General features: G+C 47.2%; 1 protein-coding gene across 1 annotated transcript in view; it reads left to right on the top strand.

Annotated features, from left to right (window-relative positions):
• The window catches only part of LOC132461735 (CXADR-like membrane protein), a 56818-nt gene that overhangs the window by 38792 nt on the left and 1585 nt on the right, over positions 1 to 16441 (top strand). The window contains exons 2-7 of the mRNA XM_060057053.1: positions 4860 to 5023; positions 5969 to 6167; positions 8474 to 8641; positions 9051 to 9173; positions 12148 to 12289; positions 13204 to 16441. The exon at positions 13204 to 16441 is cut by the window's right edge and continues 1585 nt beyond it. Coding sequence (XP_059913036.1) covers positions 4860 to 5023; positions 5969 to 6167; positions 8474 to 8641; positions 9051 to 9173; positions 12148 to 12289; positions 13204 to 13681 — 1274 coding nt within the window. The 3' untranslated portion in view covers positions 13682 to 16441. The remainder of the gene's footprint in view (positions 1 to 4859; positions 5024 to 5968; positions 6168 to 8473; positions 8642 to 9050; positions 9174 to 12147; positions 12290 to 13203) is intronic.

The raw sequence follows: 16441 nt of genomic DNA, 5'->3' as shown, positions 1-16441 counted from the left end.
AAATGATGGAAAACCATTCTCTTTTTAAATAAACCCTTCACAATCAATCCAAAAGGTTTGTGTTCTTCATCCCATGAACACAAATTTGCTACATTGTATGTGTATTCTTGTGTGTGGGGAGAGTGGCTGTGTAACGAGGAGAAGAGGGGGGGGGGGGCTAAAACATGTCCTCACATGAGTGGATGTGCGATCGATAATGGCCCCTGCATATCACACATGCTCATGTGTCCGATCTATACGCTCACTTTCATGTGCTTTAAGAGATAGCTGACCTAAAGCTCTGTGAGCTCTAGCTATATAAAGTGGCTGTGTGTGTGTGTGTGTGTGTGTGTGTGTGTGTGTGTGTGTGTGTGTGTGTGTGTGTGTGTGTGTGTGTGTGTGTGTGTGTGTGTGTGTGTGTGTGTGTGTGTGTAGAAAGTAAATGCAGTTCGCTCCAAGGGAATGCATAATTGTGTGCAAGTATAGCTTTTCTATCAATATGAATGACATTGTGCGTATTGGTCCACATGTAGGTTAGTGTGCGTGCATGTGTTTGTGTGCGTGCGTGTGTGCCTATTTATTTCTGTACAACTTACAAGAGTATGTTTACTGATATGAAGCCATACATGATGGTGAATGACTGTTTACATTTACAAGAGTATTCTCTTTGTTAAGACACAGAGGATATGTTTGGCTTCCCCTATACATTTTTCATGACTCAATTAATGCACATTTTCTTTAGTGTTTGCATACTTACAATCAGTGTCGATCATTAACAGTATATATGGGGAAAGGAGATTAATTGTTTCAATGTCTCCATATTTTTTTCACTGTGGATAAAAGCCACAGAAAGCTGTAGTTTTTAATATTTTAATGTTTCTATCTTTCTGTCTGGTATCCTGTATCTATTTCTGACAGATCTGTTCATGGCTTCATTTTCGTCTTTTGGTTTATTTATTTGGTATATAAACAAGCCAATGCTATATTTCCTTCTTCTCTAGTTTGCCTGTGATCCCGAACCTGAGCTCAGCTTTTTTTCATTTTTTTCTCTCTTTTTTTCTTTCTCTTTACTCTCCACTTTCTTGGGGAAAAGTTAACTAGCTTTCAGTGCGTTTGTGTGGGCCTTTTTGTGGGGAGTCAGAAAAGCCTACGTTTGGCGAAAAAAAACACAAAGCAAAGCAGACAAAAAAACGGAAGAACATAACAAACAATGCAGCGATATCTGTACATAGAGTCCCAGTTGCTCAATCGAAAGGTGTGCAGAGGTAAAGAACTCAGTCGTTGCTGCTGTCGCTGACGCAATTTGATGCAAACGCAACAAGCCGTCTCCGAACTGGTATTGTATTGGTCAGACAGCTTCTGAATCTCAGAATGGGACGTGTATCACATCATCCGTGACAGCCTTTCTCCCAGAGTGCTGCATTGTCATCCCGAAGTTCATTATTATTATTGCTTTGGATTCTCTTCAATACCTTCTGGGTCCTTGTGCTATTTCCTCACTATAGACCCTTCACACAGAGCTGCCATCGTAGGACAAACGCAGATGTCGCTCATAGGGGTTATTATGGGTCGGCTTCTTCAGGGCACGGGCAGTGCACTAAGGTAGTGAAGACATCACACATTGGCCACAAACTATATGCCCTTGTACCAAAACTGTAGAAGAAATGTAATTAGTATCATGAGTGACACCTGTGATTGTTCCACGATGACAGCTCTGGGAATAGGCCCCGGTGTGTTCTGCTGGACGTCCAGAAGTAGATCTTTAAACTACTTCACCGTACATGAGAGGATGGCGTTTGAGCGAGATATTTAAGCACTTGCACGTACAAACAAGCCACGTTTGTGTACCCCGTTCAACCGCCTCAAAGCCTTTTTCGCCATTTCCAAGGGAATTGATATTCACAATAGTGCTGGTGGGGTTTGTTTGAGGCACAGCCGTGGCACGTCTTTTCCTTCATTAGCAGCATGCTACTATCGCTCATTTAAAGCAAGTTGCGTCGCGCACATTGCCGCTCGTGCCTACTCATCGCACCGTACACATCGCTCATGCACTTCATATGCAAAACTCTCCACTCTCCAATGGAGTAAAGACATTGAGTGCCATGTAATCTAATCATGATCTAACCTGATTAACTTGTGATGAATTGCATCACAGCCAATTACTCCGTTTAGATTTTTGGCCATCCGCACACCCGGAGTGAAAACACAAGCAGATCATACTGATATCCTTATTTTCATTCACAGCATGCGTGTATGTTTCAGATAATAATAATGTGCAATGACACGCTTCATGTTGCACACCATATCTCATCAAAAACAACAATTGTGAATGGAATTCAGTTGTTTGAATTCAAGCCTTTTTGTTTCCGAAATGTCTTTAGTGTAATTCCTTAAACAATACTACATATAAACGTTATGTTCACATGAATCCCAGTATAGGAATGGCCTCAGGCCCTGTCATGAATTTGTATCCTCTTGTATGAGATTCTCCAGCATGGGCGCCATCGGGCCCTACTACGGCCCCTAATCTGAAGTTAACTCCAGCGAGCCTCCCTGGTGTGGGAGACTACTCCTCAGTTAGGAACAGAACACTTAAAACATTCTCCCACTTTACCACCAGAGTCCTTGACCCTGACCCATATCCTGAAGACACTGTTGGCACTGCTATGTCCCATGTTTAATTTACATTCCTTGTTTTTTTTATATATATGTAATCCACCTCTGCATTCTTGCGAGTAAGTTTGGGCAGTCCTATTTTCATTATAGTCGATGATTTTAACACAGTTGGTAAAGATTGGTATTTTTACTATTGGTATTTTGACAAATAATTGAATCCAAACAAATTCTCACTAGTAGTTCACCAATGTTTTTCCATCTTAAACCACACAACAACACAAACCCTTAAAGGCATCACAGAATGTATACAGGATCTAAATATAATGTCGGAGCTACCCCCAAGGAAGCTAGCATATTGCTAACACAACCCATCAAATGGTAACGACTGTTGGACACTCCGTCCTCCAGCGAGAGGCCCCCCCCCCCCCCCCCCCCCCCCCCCCCCCCCTCCCAACTGCTGAATATTCCTCCCCCTGATGAGTGTGTCCCTAGCAGTAGAGGAGAAACATAGGCTTGTGTCGTAAGGAGGGAGTATCTCTCCAGGAATTGAGCTCAGGGCTTAAATATCATCAAATCCCCACCTCCCACACCACCATCATTTTCTAGGTTTGGTAGCTTTAAGATTCCTTCCATAAAGCTTAACATTTCCTGACGTAAAGGCTGCAGGCCTCCGTGTATGTGTACGTGCATGTGTGTATGTGTGTTTGTGTAAGACACACTAGCAGCCGGACCTTGGACGGTTTCGTGGGTTACAGGGTCCCACTGCTCGCTGCGCATTCACCCAACGGCGGATCGCTCGGCCGTAATTGGTCCTGCAAGTCCACGGGGTTGGGGGGGAAGGGGGGGTTATCGGGAGGGAGGGAGGGAGGGAGGGAGGGAGGGAGGGAAGGAGGGAGGAGGAGGAGGAGCTGGAAGTGGTGGTGGAGGAGGGAGAATTTTACTGGAGCACGACTTACCCCCAGGGCATCCACTTCAGAGGAACAAAGCCTCTACCGCGCTTCCTTTGAGCTCTCGCTCAGCCGCCAAACACATCGCGAACCCCCCCACCTCTCCCCCGACTCTCCGACTCCCCTCCTCCACCACAACCACCAGCATCAGCACCAAACACCAGCATCACTTATCCCCCCCCCCACACAACCAAACACTCCCTGGGGCTGATAGTGCAACCCTGCCACCACCGCGCAAGCATGGAAACACACGCAGCGGGCCAAAACACACACACACACACACACACACACACACACACACACACACACACACACACACACACACACACACACACACCAACACACACATTCTATTTGTGCTCTGTATGGTGTCCGGCCAGGACATTGTAGTCCATACAGTTGATCGCTGTTCAAAGGAGCATGAGCAACCAAATAAAAGCTGGAGGATTTCAGTCCAACCTCCAGGCTTTTATCCCCGCTCTCTATGGTCACCCCCATCCCAGTCCCCACTGCCAGTGCCTTCTGTCATTCTGGGATTGCCTTTCAATCGCGCCCATTGTTTGCTTTTCAAACCAAGCAGCGGTCTGTTGTCGTATACTGTCCTTTGTGCCAACATAGAATTAGGAGGGAAAAAAAAAAGATCGGTTATTTTATTTGAGGGATTTGCGTTGAATGGTTAGAGGGGCTACTTTATTTTGCTTATTAAATCGGGTCATTCAATTCATTGACTCATCTCCTTCGCATATCACCAGTCCCTTCGCAATCACCCATTTTATGTGCTATTGATTACCTTTGGCTCAGCGTTTTAATGTACCTGAACTATGGCTCTCGAGGTCTGGTCTCCAACATTCAGTCTAACATTTACACACACACACATACATCACCAGAAGTGTTGTCTCTGTGATCGTTTGAACAAACAATATTATCTGACTTTGAGCTGTGCCCTTCTAAAAGAGACAGGCAGATGGTGGTTTTATGGGGACATATATTGTCATATTTACAACTTTATGAATGTTGAAAATATCAAAGCAAACATCCAAATATCCATTGGTATCTGGTAAATATCCATTGGTACCTGATGTCAAATATCCATTGGTCCATTCCTTGTCCCTCCGCTCTTTTGGGCCAACTAACAGTCCTTCTTTAGTTGACCAATAAATTCATCATGTTTTATACTCTACTTTTATACTTCATTTCTTTAAAAGTATTTTTTTATACTTTGATACTTTTATCAGCACATTTTAAATGATTTGTCATTTTCAGGTAATCCTTTGACACCACCTGAATATTTTGACCCCCCTTCTCCTCTACCCACAGTCCTGGTCGTAGCCATGACGATGACCACATGCGCTCAGACGGAGATGAAGCGAGTCGTCGGGGACAACGCCACGCTGCCCTGCCACCACCAGTACTGGCCTGGCGACGAGCCCACCCTGGACATCGAGTGGCTCCTCCTCAAGCCCACCAACAGGCAGAGGGTGGTGAGTCATGAGGACCCACTGAACACACACTCACACTGAGCACCCACAGTCATACAATGATGACGCACACACTCGCTGAACACCCACACACACACACACACACGCTGAGCACACACACACACACACTGAGCACACACACTCATACAATGATGCAAACACACTCGCTGAACACACACACACACACACACACACACTGAGCACATGCACACACACACTGAACACACACACACTGAACACACACACACACACACACATGAACACACAAACACATACTGAAAACCACACACACATACACAAACACACACTAAACATACACACGCACACACATACACACACACAAAAACACACACTGAACGCACAAACACACTGTACAAAAACACACACAAACACACACTAAACCCACACAAACACACACAACGCTAGGTATTGTCCAGGTATTGTTCTGGGGCCCAACTTTATCCAAAGGTGTGTTGCATTTGCTTTGGATTATTGCCTGATGAATACATTTATAAATAACAGGAGGATGAAGATGTAACGAAATTGCTGAATGAATGGGGTTTGTAAGATAAGTGCATTTAAAGTAGTTTTCCCAGGACCTGGGCTTTTCTTCTACAGCGCAAACTGAGCTAACTCGCAACGGTCCATCTATAATAAGCACAACAACACAGTATCCATCTGAACAAGGTGACCTACATTATGTTTCTGACGACACTTATGTAATCCTGAGTTTGACAAGCACACATCAGAGCATGCTTGTGATTTGATATTTTGGCCTACTATTTATAATTCATCAATTTATTTAAGGACGCTTTTATCCTACTACACGGCATTAAGGAGCAGGTATAGGGGTGGGGACATCTTGCTCAGGGAATGACTACAGGTTATGAGGCGTACACTGGGCATCAAACCCATTACCTTTTAACCCTTGGATAAACCACTCCGTAGCTGATCACCTACTTCGCCGGCCGGGTGTACGACCCCAACGATGCGGACCGGGGACGCATGGGCTTCGGCGGGGACTACCTGAGGGGGGATGCCTCGCTGCTCATCAGCGACCTGACCCTCACCGACTCTGGGGAGTACAGCTGCAAAGTGAAGAACGGCGGGAAGTACGAGTGGACCACCATCAGCCTCATAGTGCTGGGTAAGCCCGCACGCACGCACACACGCTCACACACACACATCGACGCACCCTCACTCCCATGCACGCAAGTTGACACGCATAGAAGTACGCTCACATACACACATCAACATATGCTCACACACACACATAGACGCACGATCACACACACACACATAGACGCACGCACACACACGCAAGCTGACACACACATGTGCCACGACGACATACACACACGCACACTGACGTACACACACACGCACACTGACTCACACACACACATGGCGACGTACACACCCACACACGCTGATGTACACACACACGCATGCACACACTGAACAGATGTTAGTGACCTCTGACCCCTGGACCATTAGGAGCTGTCTGTTTGATTGGTTTGTCTGGACATTTTTCTTTTTACTAGCGAAAGGAAAGACACTAAAGGTTGTACAGCCTGCAAGAAAGTAAATATGCTGAGGGATAAAACGTATTTATTTTTTGGGAGACAATCATAGCCCTCTCCTTAACTTTCTTTTGTATTTTATCCTACCCACTCAGTTGTAAATTGCTTGAATTAATTCAATATCGTCCATAGCCACGTTTGTGCTCAACTCATTTAGCGAGAGTGGACTCCTGGCACAGTGGGGCAGTGGGGTGCCAGCATGCAGCAGGACAGCATGTCTCTCTCTCTCTCTCTCTCTCTCTCTCTCTCTCTCTCTCTCTCTCTCTCTCTCTCTCTCTCTCTCTCTCTCTCTCTCTCTCTCTCTCTCTCTCTCCCCCCCTCTAACACTATCTTTCTCACCTGCCATGAGTCCCATCCTGGAGATTTTATTTTTAGCCGTTAAGCCATTTCGCAAAAATATATGGCTGTACCTTTGATTATGGCGATGACCTCAACACCCATTCAACGAGGAGTTACCAGAGAGATACAGCAGGACGAAATCGCCTGCATCAGCCTAAACACAATAACCCATCTCTGACCCTCCAATGTTTTGTAAAATAAAAGTGCAGACCTGCACTTGGCAGTGTCAGTGCAGGGGAGGGGTCGAAGCAGGTGTGGGGGGGGGGGGGGGGGGGGGGGGAGTTTGTAAGTGGCGCTGAAATGACAAAGGCAATTTTCTGGTCAACAAAAGGATTCACAGACGTGTCCAACGCCATTTGGAAACGGTGAGACAGAAAAATCCATGGGAACCACATTATGCGATGGATGGACGTGTTTCAATTAGATTGCCGGGAAGATTAATGGAGTGCTGGAGAGAAGAAAAAAGTATCCTTCAGGACTTTTATCACAACTTTAATGAGGGCGCGCCAACACAATGAGACTCAAACCAAGGTGCACCGCCCGTCTGCGGTGAAACCGGGGTTACGGGCGATCACGCTCCTGATGTCACATGCCATGTTTTGTGCCCTCAGTGACATCACTTTGATTGCATTTCAGTCAGCCATCTGGGGGGGCTGCGTCGCAATCTCTCATAATCTCTCATCCCTCCCACCCCTTTGATCAGATCCCTTCAGATCAGGGAATCTGAGATACCAGCGAGTGTGACTGTCATCCCTGTTGGACCTCATCCGGGAGTCTACCTGCGGTTCACATTTCAAACGTTAGGCTCAGCGTTCTCTGCGGCGTGGTGTCACCCACTCAGCACCTAGCATCTATCGTCCTCTCGGCAAGACTTTTGAAGCGCAGCCGGTTCCTGCAAAACAAATGGCTTTATTATTAATGAACAGCACATGCCATCCCTGTCTGCGGGGCTGAGCCCAGCTCAAACAGCATTAATAGTGATCTCCCAGTCTGCGCTTCATTGTGCAGCTAGTGTTGTTCTTGTGTGTTAAGGAGCCTTTGTGATTTCATCGTGTCTCCGGTTAACTCGCGAAAACTTTTAGAACACAAAGAAATGCATAGAAACAAATTAATTATACGCATAAACAGAAGAGTTTTCCCTTTTGCGTAATGAAGGAAGTAATTAAAAGTAATGAAATGCAACAACACCCACCCTTGTACTGGCTCTCCTAGAATAAATAAGGATATCACACTCATAATGTGGCAGAGGAACAACATGGGGTAAACTGAGCTTGAACTGTGGGTGTTATTGTGTGTGTGTGTGTGTGTGTGTGTGTGTGTGTGTGTGTGTGTGTGTGTGTGTGTGTGTGTGTGTGTGTGTGTGTGTGTGTGTGTGTGTGTGTGTGTGTGTGTGTGTGTGTGTATATGTGTATTTGTGTATATGTGCATGTGTATGTGAGTGTTTATGTGGTTGTGGCTGTGTGTATGGGTATATCTGTGTGTATGTGGGTATATATGTATATATATGTGTGTTTGTGTGTCTCCCGTGCAGTGAAGCCCTCCAAGCCGCGGTGCTGGATGGAGGGGAAGCTGCTGGAGGGGGCCGACGTGAAGATGAGCTGCAAGTCGAGCGACGGCTCGGACCCCGTCCTCTACAAGTGGGAGCGTCTGATGGACAAGGGCAAGTACGCTGGCAAGCTGCCCCCGATGGCCCTTCTAGGTAAGCGCAGCACAGGGGTGCTCATATGTATGAACACAAGCAAATCTACATTCTGCACGGTGTGTAGGTCAGACCATCCAATGACGGGGGCTTCCATGTGTGGTCGTAAATGCCCAATTAAATTGTGCATGGGAATTAAACATGTATGCACACACACACACACACTCACACACACACACACGCACACACACACACACACACACACACACACGCACACGTGTTTGTGTGTGTGTCTGTGTGTGTCTGTGTTTGTGCACACACATAAACAGATGTGGAATAAGCATGTGTCGACATAACGCCTTCACATAATCTGTATTTGTTGCTCATATAGCCATGGATAGCTTTGTCATCATCATCTCTCACGCCACCTCTCTCTCTGCTCATGTATGTGTGTGGAAAAAACCACCAGACTTGAAAAATCCTGAGATCGTGACTCTGAAGAACCTGACCAAGGAGAGCGCTGGCGTGTACAAATGCACAGCGAGCAACGACGTGGGAGAGGAGAGCTGCGTCGTGGAGGTCAAGATGCACTGTGAGTCCATCACTCTCCATCACCCCAGCCTCTGGTGGGAGCTACCTCTACTGGCAGCTAGGGGCCCGTATAGAAGCTCAATTAGGGTTACGATTAGGTAGGACTATGTTATATGTACATATCTCGGTCATTTTTATTCAGGCCTCAAGCTGCTTTTATCATTGCATCCCAAGCCTTCAAAGCTGTCAAAAGAGAAAGCCCAATCCTCAACTATGTATGTTTTCCTGTTAGCAGCATCTAGTTGCTTGAGTTATACTGTTATAGCTGTATCATAATATATTATAAATGTTATATATAATATCTAAATATATTTTTCTATCATCTCAGAATGGGTGGGGCAGGGGGATTTGTAGAGAAACAATCCCTTGGTGGATTGACTCATGGATGAGCATATTTCCAGAAAAACAGTATAGTGCCGTTTTAATATTTATGTTGACGATTACAATAATATAAACAGTACATCAATGCGTCAGACCTCCTGTGCCGTCAATAATGAATGCTCAGTGGGCCTCCTAAAGATTACTCCAGCGTAAAATGATTACCCATGATTAACCGGGATACTAGGGGTGTAACGGTACACGTATTTGAACCGAACCGTCACGGTACAGGCACTTCGGTGCGGTTACAGAGGTGTACCGCGGTCCGTAAATGTGGCGTACATAGCGTTAATATGGCGAATGTAAAGGCTTGTTTTGCGGTGCGGAACTTAAAACTTGAAGTCGGAGTTCCCCCCGGACCGTTTAGCCTTATTAGGCTCGGCTCGCACGTGCGCGAACTCCGCGTAGTAGCAGTAGCAGAGCGCGATCGCGACTGTGTGTGGATTGATGTCTACTAGCGAACTGAGAGCGAACTGCATGGCGAGCGACAACAGAAAACCGGAGCTTGAAGATGCCCCCCTGTCATTTAAATCCCAAGTGTGGGAGAACTTTGGATTCCAGGTTAATTATCACAATGGGGAAAGACGAGTGGACAAGTCGAAAGCTGTGTGCAGACATTGTTCAACAGCGATCGTCTATGCAAATGGAAACACATCGAACTTGCACAAATTTTCGCCCCCGGTACAATTTTAACGTGACGGCACCATCCAGGTGTTACTGTCACCGCTGCAAAATGAAAAAAAGTTGTTCAAATCGTTCAAACCCAGCTCCCTACACTATTTAATCAACCCCTACACCTGTCTGGGAATTCAGAACGGGCAAATGCCATCACCAGGTCTATTGGTGTTTTCATTGCCTCTGACCTACGAGAGGCAATGAAAACACCAATAGATTATAAAATACATAAGCTGTAATTTAAGTTAAGGCTGCAGTTGCACTTTTATTTAATGATTGATTATATTTATGAGAACTTCAGAGCTTTAGAGAGCTGCAGGAATATGTTACAAACTCTTTGTTTACATACCAGCTTAAAGAGCCTAGACTGAGCATTAAAACTGGATTTTTCATTAATTTTATGTTAGGGTTATTGGAGAATTGCATCATTTTATTTGTATGTTTCATACTGACAGCTAAAACTGTTGTGTTTAATTCGTTACTAATTAAACTTATGTTCGTTCTGTCAAGCAATCCGTTTTTTCACCATAACTATGAACCGAACCGTCCTGTACCGTACCGTGACTTCAAAACCGAGGTACGTACCGAACCGTGACTGTTGTGTATCGTTACACCCCTACGGGATACACGATTATCCAATATTTCACAGATTTTGCTGAGGTTTCAGCTACATAATCTAAACAGAGCTCAAATGAATCACCAAATAATACACTGAAACAGTGGGGTGGGTTCATTTAAAAGAAAAAGCGAAAGATGCTGTGTCTCTCGTACGCTCACCAAATAGTAAACTTAAACAGTGGGGTTGATTCATTTAAAAAGAAAAAGATGCTGTGTCTCTCGTACGCTAAATTCACATGGGATCGCACAATGCACACCGCTGTCTTCCCCTTACACTGTGAAAAGGAGAAATCAGAGGAAGAGAGAAACAATGGTTTTGCTGTTGTATGTACAGTTGTGTTTCAGGAGCGGTAACACCAATGCGACTCCATGGTTCACGTGGCTCATCAGAGTTGATATAAAGTGTGTGATGATCAGCTATTGTCCGGCTCGCTACACTCGAAACCACACATTCCCACTATATGGTTTGCTGGCCTCTGAGGACTTCCTGGATGTTACAAGCTGTTATTATGGGATGGGATAGGTCAGACGCAGACTGCCAGAGTCAGGGAAGCCTAGCGCTGACCTCAGGGGTCATAAAGAACACAGCGTAAACGTCTCTCTAGCTTTATAACCCTTTCCTGTCAGAGGCTGCACAGTTTCTGCATGCACTTCACATACAGTCACATGTTGGACACCAAGAAACACATAAAACACGATAAAAACCCCACCAAAAAAAAAACGATAAAAAGCCCAGGGCAGCGAACGCTACAAATAATGTTTTATTTTATACCCCGCTCCCGCGTTAACGACAGATATAACCTTCAAGTAAGAGCTCTGACGGACGCCGTGCCTCCCTCTCCCTTCACCCAGCACCCGCTCACCCCCTACCTCACCCTACCCCCCACGGCCACCCCTCCTCCACCCCTCCTCCCCCCGCGCATTCCAGCTTGACGTGCAAATGGCATAAATCAGACATTACTCGGATTAAGATGTAGCCTTTAAAATGCCCCCCCCCCCCCCCCAGCCAGCTCCCCCCCTATCCACCCTCCTCTGTGAGTGAAATCACAACGACAGCAGAGAACTCTGTGTGACCCAAAGGTAGCGTGAAGTGATAGGATCTGCTTACTCGCCAAACTAATTGATTGTGTTTGTGTGTGTGTGTGTGTGTGTGTGTGTGTGGGTGTGGGTGTGTGTGTGTATGTACGTCTGTGTTTGTCCATGTGTGTGCATGTCTGTGTGTGTTGACGTGGGTTTCGGCGCTTCTGCGTTTGTGTGCGTGTATGTGTGTGTGTGTGTGTGCATGGTTTTGCGCTCGTCTTCAGACGTGCGCGGGATGGGCGTGGTCGCCGGGGCCGTGGTGTGCGTGTCCTTTGGCGTGCTCCTCATCATCCTCACCGTGTGGCTGGTGTTCCGCAAGAAGGAGATGAAGAAGTACGAGGAGGAGGAGACGCCCAACGAGATCAGGTGCGTCTGCACAGTGCATCATGTGTTCCTAGGAATATGTCACCTTGAGGTTATGGCTGCCGAAGGGTTGATTCTCTTCCCCATTGTCTGGTGGAATTGGTGTTCATTTTGGGAGCATGTGCGTCAATGTTATGGACACAATTCATCGGAATGCTGTATGCCTCAAAAACCATAGACCAGATTCAACTGTCTGACAGACGTCACGCACGCAGACACGCACAGACACACGAGAAAAGTGATCAAAATTAGAACGAAAGTGCTGAGGGTGAACCTGAATGAACCTACCATACACATGCATCTGCCAACCTGTTTGGAAACTCTGCTGTAGAAAAAAAAGAGAAAGTGTGAGCGAGAAAAAAGAAAAAGGGTACACCCTGGAGAATTCACACGACCGTATACTCTGCCTCCGTACAACTGTGAATGCCGGCACAATTGCAGATGTTACTTCTGCTTCTTTTTTTCATTCATGATGCTCCGGCATTCACACGGTGGCCGTTTTGCTGGAGTCAGGATGAATTATGCAGGCTTCCCGGGATGACTTGGCTATCAATAATGTAGGCAGCAGCAGCGGCAGCGGTGGTGATGGTGGGAGGAATAGGGCAGGGAAACACAAGGTGCACATCTGTGCGCCTCATACATGGGGGGATTAACGGAGATGTGAACACTCACTCACTCTCACATGCACACCCACACCCACATGCATTCACACACATGCACGCACACACACATACACACACGCGTGCGCGCGCGCGCACACGATAACTTTGTAGGAGGTGGAGAGTGTTTGATTGTTGCGTCAGTTATTGTTAGATCAAAAAGTGAGGGAAGTGTGTGTGTGTGCGTGTGTGTGTGTGTGTACCCTTCACCTTTTAAACCCCCCGGGCTCTCCTCCTTGTTTTGTTTTGTTTTTCCAGGGAGGACGCAGAGGCCCCCAAGGCCAAGCTGGTGAACCCCAACTCCCTCTCCTCCTCCCGCTCCGGCAGCTCCCGCTCCGGCACCTCCTCCACCCAGTCCATGGTGCACGGGGCCCCGCCTCCGCCGCCGTCCCAGCAGCCCCGCGCCCAGCGGCCCTGCGTGCCCGCCGTGGCCGCCCTCCGGGAGGGGAAAGCCGGCCAGCCCCAGCCCCCGGCCTACCTCCAGCACCCCGGCCACACCCTGCCCCCCCACGGCCACGCCCACGCCCCGGGCCCCGCCAGGACACCCGAGCCCCGGGCGGCCGTGCCGGCGCTGACCCCGCCCCCCTCCTCCTCCTCCAACAACACGGCCGGCTCCCACCTCGACCCCCGGCCCAAGGCCGGGCCCAACCCCAAGCTCAGCCCCGCCAACCTGGCCCGCATGGGGGCCATGCCCGTCATGATCCCCGCCCAGTCCAAGGCCTTCCAGACTGTGTAGGACCTGGAAGACCCGACCAGGGGAGGGAGAGAGAGAGAGAGAGAGAGAGAGAGAGAGAGAGAGAGAGAGAGAGAGAGAGAGAGAGAGAGAGAGAGAGAGAGAGTCAGAGAGGGTGGGATAGAGTGTCAAAGAGAGCAAGAGAGAGTAGAAGAGTCTCAGAGGGAGAGAGAGAGAGAGAGAGAGAGAGAGAGAGAGAGAGAGAGTGAGTAAGAGAGATAGAGAGAGTGAGAGAGAGCGAGGCAACATTCAGAGGAAGAATTCAGAAGGTCAGGGCTGAGATCAACCCCAATTTACTTTGAGAGGGAGACGCCGATAACAATCTGCTACTATTATCTACATTCACGCCTTGCCACCATTTCAAAACTCGCCCCCAACCCCCACCCCCTCCACCCGCAGTGGGAATTACACTCAGCGCTATTGGTGGACTTTGAGTTCTCTCTTTGCGTAACACACCCCCGCGGAGACACACGCGCAGTTTAACAAGCGATGCGAGCCGACGACTCGCTTCATCGCCTCATTTCATCGTTTGTCAATTGAGATAAAGTTTTTGTTTTGTGGCTCCATGGGCTGAGCTGGTTTAAAGGGAGGAGTGGGAGCATGGACCCAAAACAAAGCAATGACTAACAGATGCTATCGCTGCTCCTCCTTTGCAGTGCTGGGACTATGGCCGACCATTGCTGCCTAATAGAAGCAGAGCCGTCCCCGTCGACACAACGTCCATTCAGGCTGAACAAAGACACCTGGCTTAATACGCAGATATCATCTGACTGTCACTATCCTGTCCTCCATATTCCTCTAGGTTGATTTATGTGTGTGTGCGTGTGTGTGTGTGTGTGTGTGTGTGTGTGTGTGTGTGTGTGTGTGTGTGTGTGTGTGTGTGTGTGTGTGTGTGTGTGTGTGTGTGTGTATCTGCGTGTGTCTGTGTGTGTGCGTTTGTGTGTGTACGTGCATGCTTACGTGTGTGTGTGTTTGTGTGTATGCGTGCGTGTGTGTGTATGCTAATGTGTCTGCCTCTGCGTGTGTGCGTGTGTGCCTGTGTGTCTATGTGTGTGTATGTGTGTATGCTCGAGCTCACCATAGATGGTCCCCTGATTGTACAATGTAATGTTAATGAGCCCCAATTCATCTTCTATCAGCACAGTTAAGCATCCACTGCAAGCATGGATGGATACAAGCTGGTTTCCCGTGACTTGAGAACTGGGGAATTACCAGTGCTCATGTACAGATGTTCACGGTGAACCATGTCCTCCTCTTTTTCTCTGTTTTTTAACCTTGTCATGAGGGAAGGAGGATGGGTTACTAGACTTCATATTTCAAGACTCCCACGATTTCCTATTTCCTAAACAAAAGTGAAGAATTTCCCAATCACTTTAAGTGTGCATGCAACACACATCACTGTCAAATACTTCAGTATTGTTAAGATTGTCAAAGCGTCTGATCAAATACCTTTCGAAAAAGTGCCACTTATGGTCCAACCAATTTTTATTTTACATAACAGAGCATTTCTTTATATTCCAGAGTAACTTTAAGAATGTGAAGAGATAATTAACATATACAGTTGTGTAGTTTTATTTTTATTTGTAGAAGTCGGACTTGAAAGTGGCTCATGGGAGAGCTCCGATAACACAACACAGGCCTGAAGCATATCAGGCCAAACGTCTTTCAACAGTGCCTTGTGAGACACACGGTAACCAAAACTCACCAGAGTTTTGGTTAGATCGAATGCATGCGTTTATGTGAACACAAGCAAATCAGGACAAACCCAGCCGTTCTCAGGTGGCACAGGATACTCATCAAGGACAACAAGGTGCTTAATGGTAAGAGTGCCCCCCCATTTTACAGAACCATAAGACTGAAGAGAGTAGACTGCCACGCTGCACACCTGACAGCAGGTTGTCTCCGCTCCCAAGGGTCTCAGCGACCCGGCGAATCAGTGAACAAGGTGATAAAACCTCCCCATTGTTCTTGAGTGCGACTTCTATTTCCAACAAGCCATTCATGTATGGTTGCATGTACCTCTTCACGCACAACCTCTGATTGCACAAACCTACTAATCAAACGCCATCCTCCTCCTCCTCGCTCCGGTTCAGAGGGAGAGGGAGGCAGGTTGTCATTGTGTTGATGATGCAGTGGAGGAGGTGTGGGAGCTATAGGGCCCGGAAGTGTGCATAGCAATTAAGCCTGAACCTTAATATAGAAGCCAAGGCTCCTTTCTGAGGGTTGATGTTCCGACTGTTTCCAAGGAGCTACCGCTGAAGTGAAGAGCATCAGGTGACTTTAAGTCGACTAACTCGTGACTCAAAACAGAAATTTAAGTGGAAGTTGAAGTGATTGCATTTTGTACATTTCAGAAGGATTGTGTTGTCAAAGGTAAATGGCGTGACACCCAGGGGGTGTAGTACGTCCAGCTTCTTGGTTCAAGGTTGCTTTCGGTATCTCGATTCAAAACAACTTATTTCATCCTGTCATCTAACCAGTGCCATGCCATTGGTCATTTTCTAAAAAAAAGGGATGTGATCGTGGGGGAGAAGGCAAAGAGATGCATGAAGGGATATGTTGTCCAAGCTCTGTAGTTTCCAATCTCCCCATCCTCTGGCAGAATCAGAGATTCAAGGGACTCTCGTGAAAACCTTTAATAACTGGGATTGGAATACTTCTGAAGATACTGCCAGGGATTCCCCCAAGTCCTATTTTCCGCATTTGGAATGTGGCACTACGTAGTCAGGTGACCAAACAATTCCAGTAATTGGCCATATTCCC

The sequence above is a fragment of the Gadus macrocephalus genome, chromosome 7 (genome assembly GCF_031168955.1).
Source record: "Gadus macrocephalus chromosome 7, ASM3116895v1".
Lineage (NCBI taxonomy): Eukaryota > Metazoa > Chordata > Actinopteri > Gadiformes > Gadidae > Gadus > Gadus macrocephalus.
Note: the sequence above shows the minus strand (reverse complement) of the source record. Positions and strands in the feature narration are given on the sequence as shown.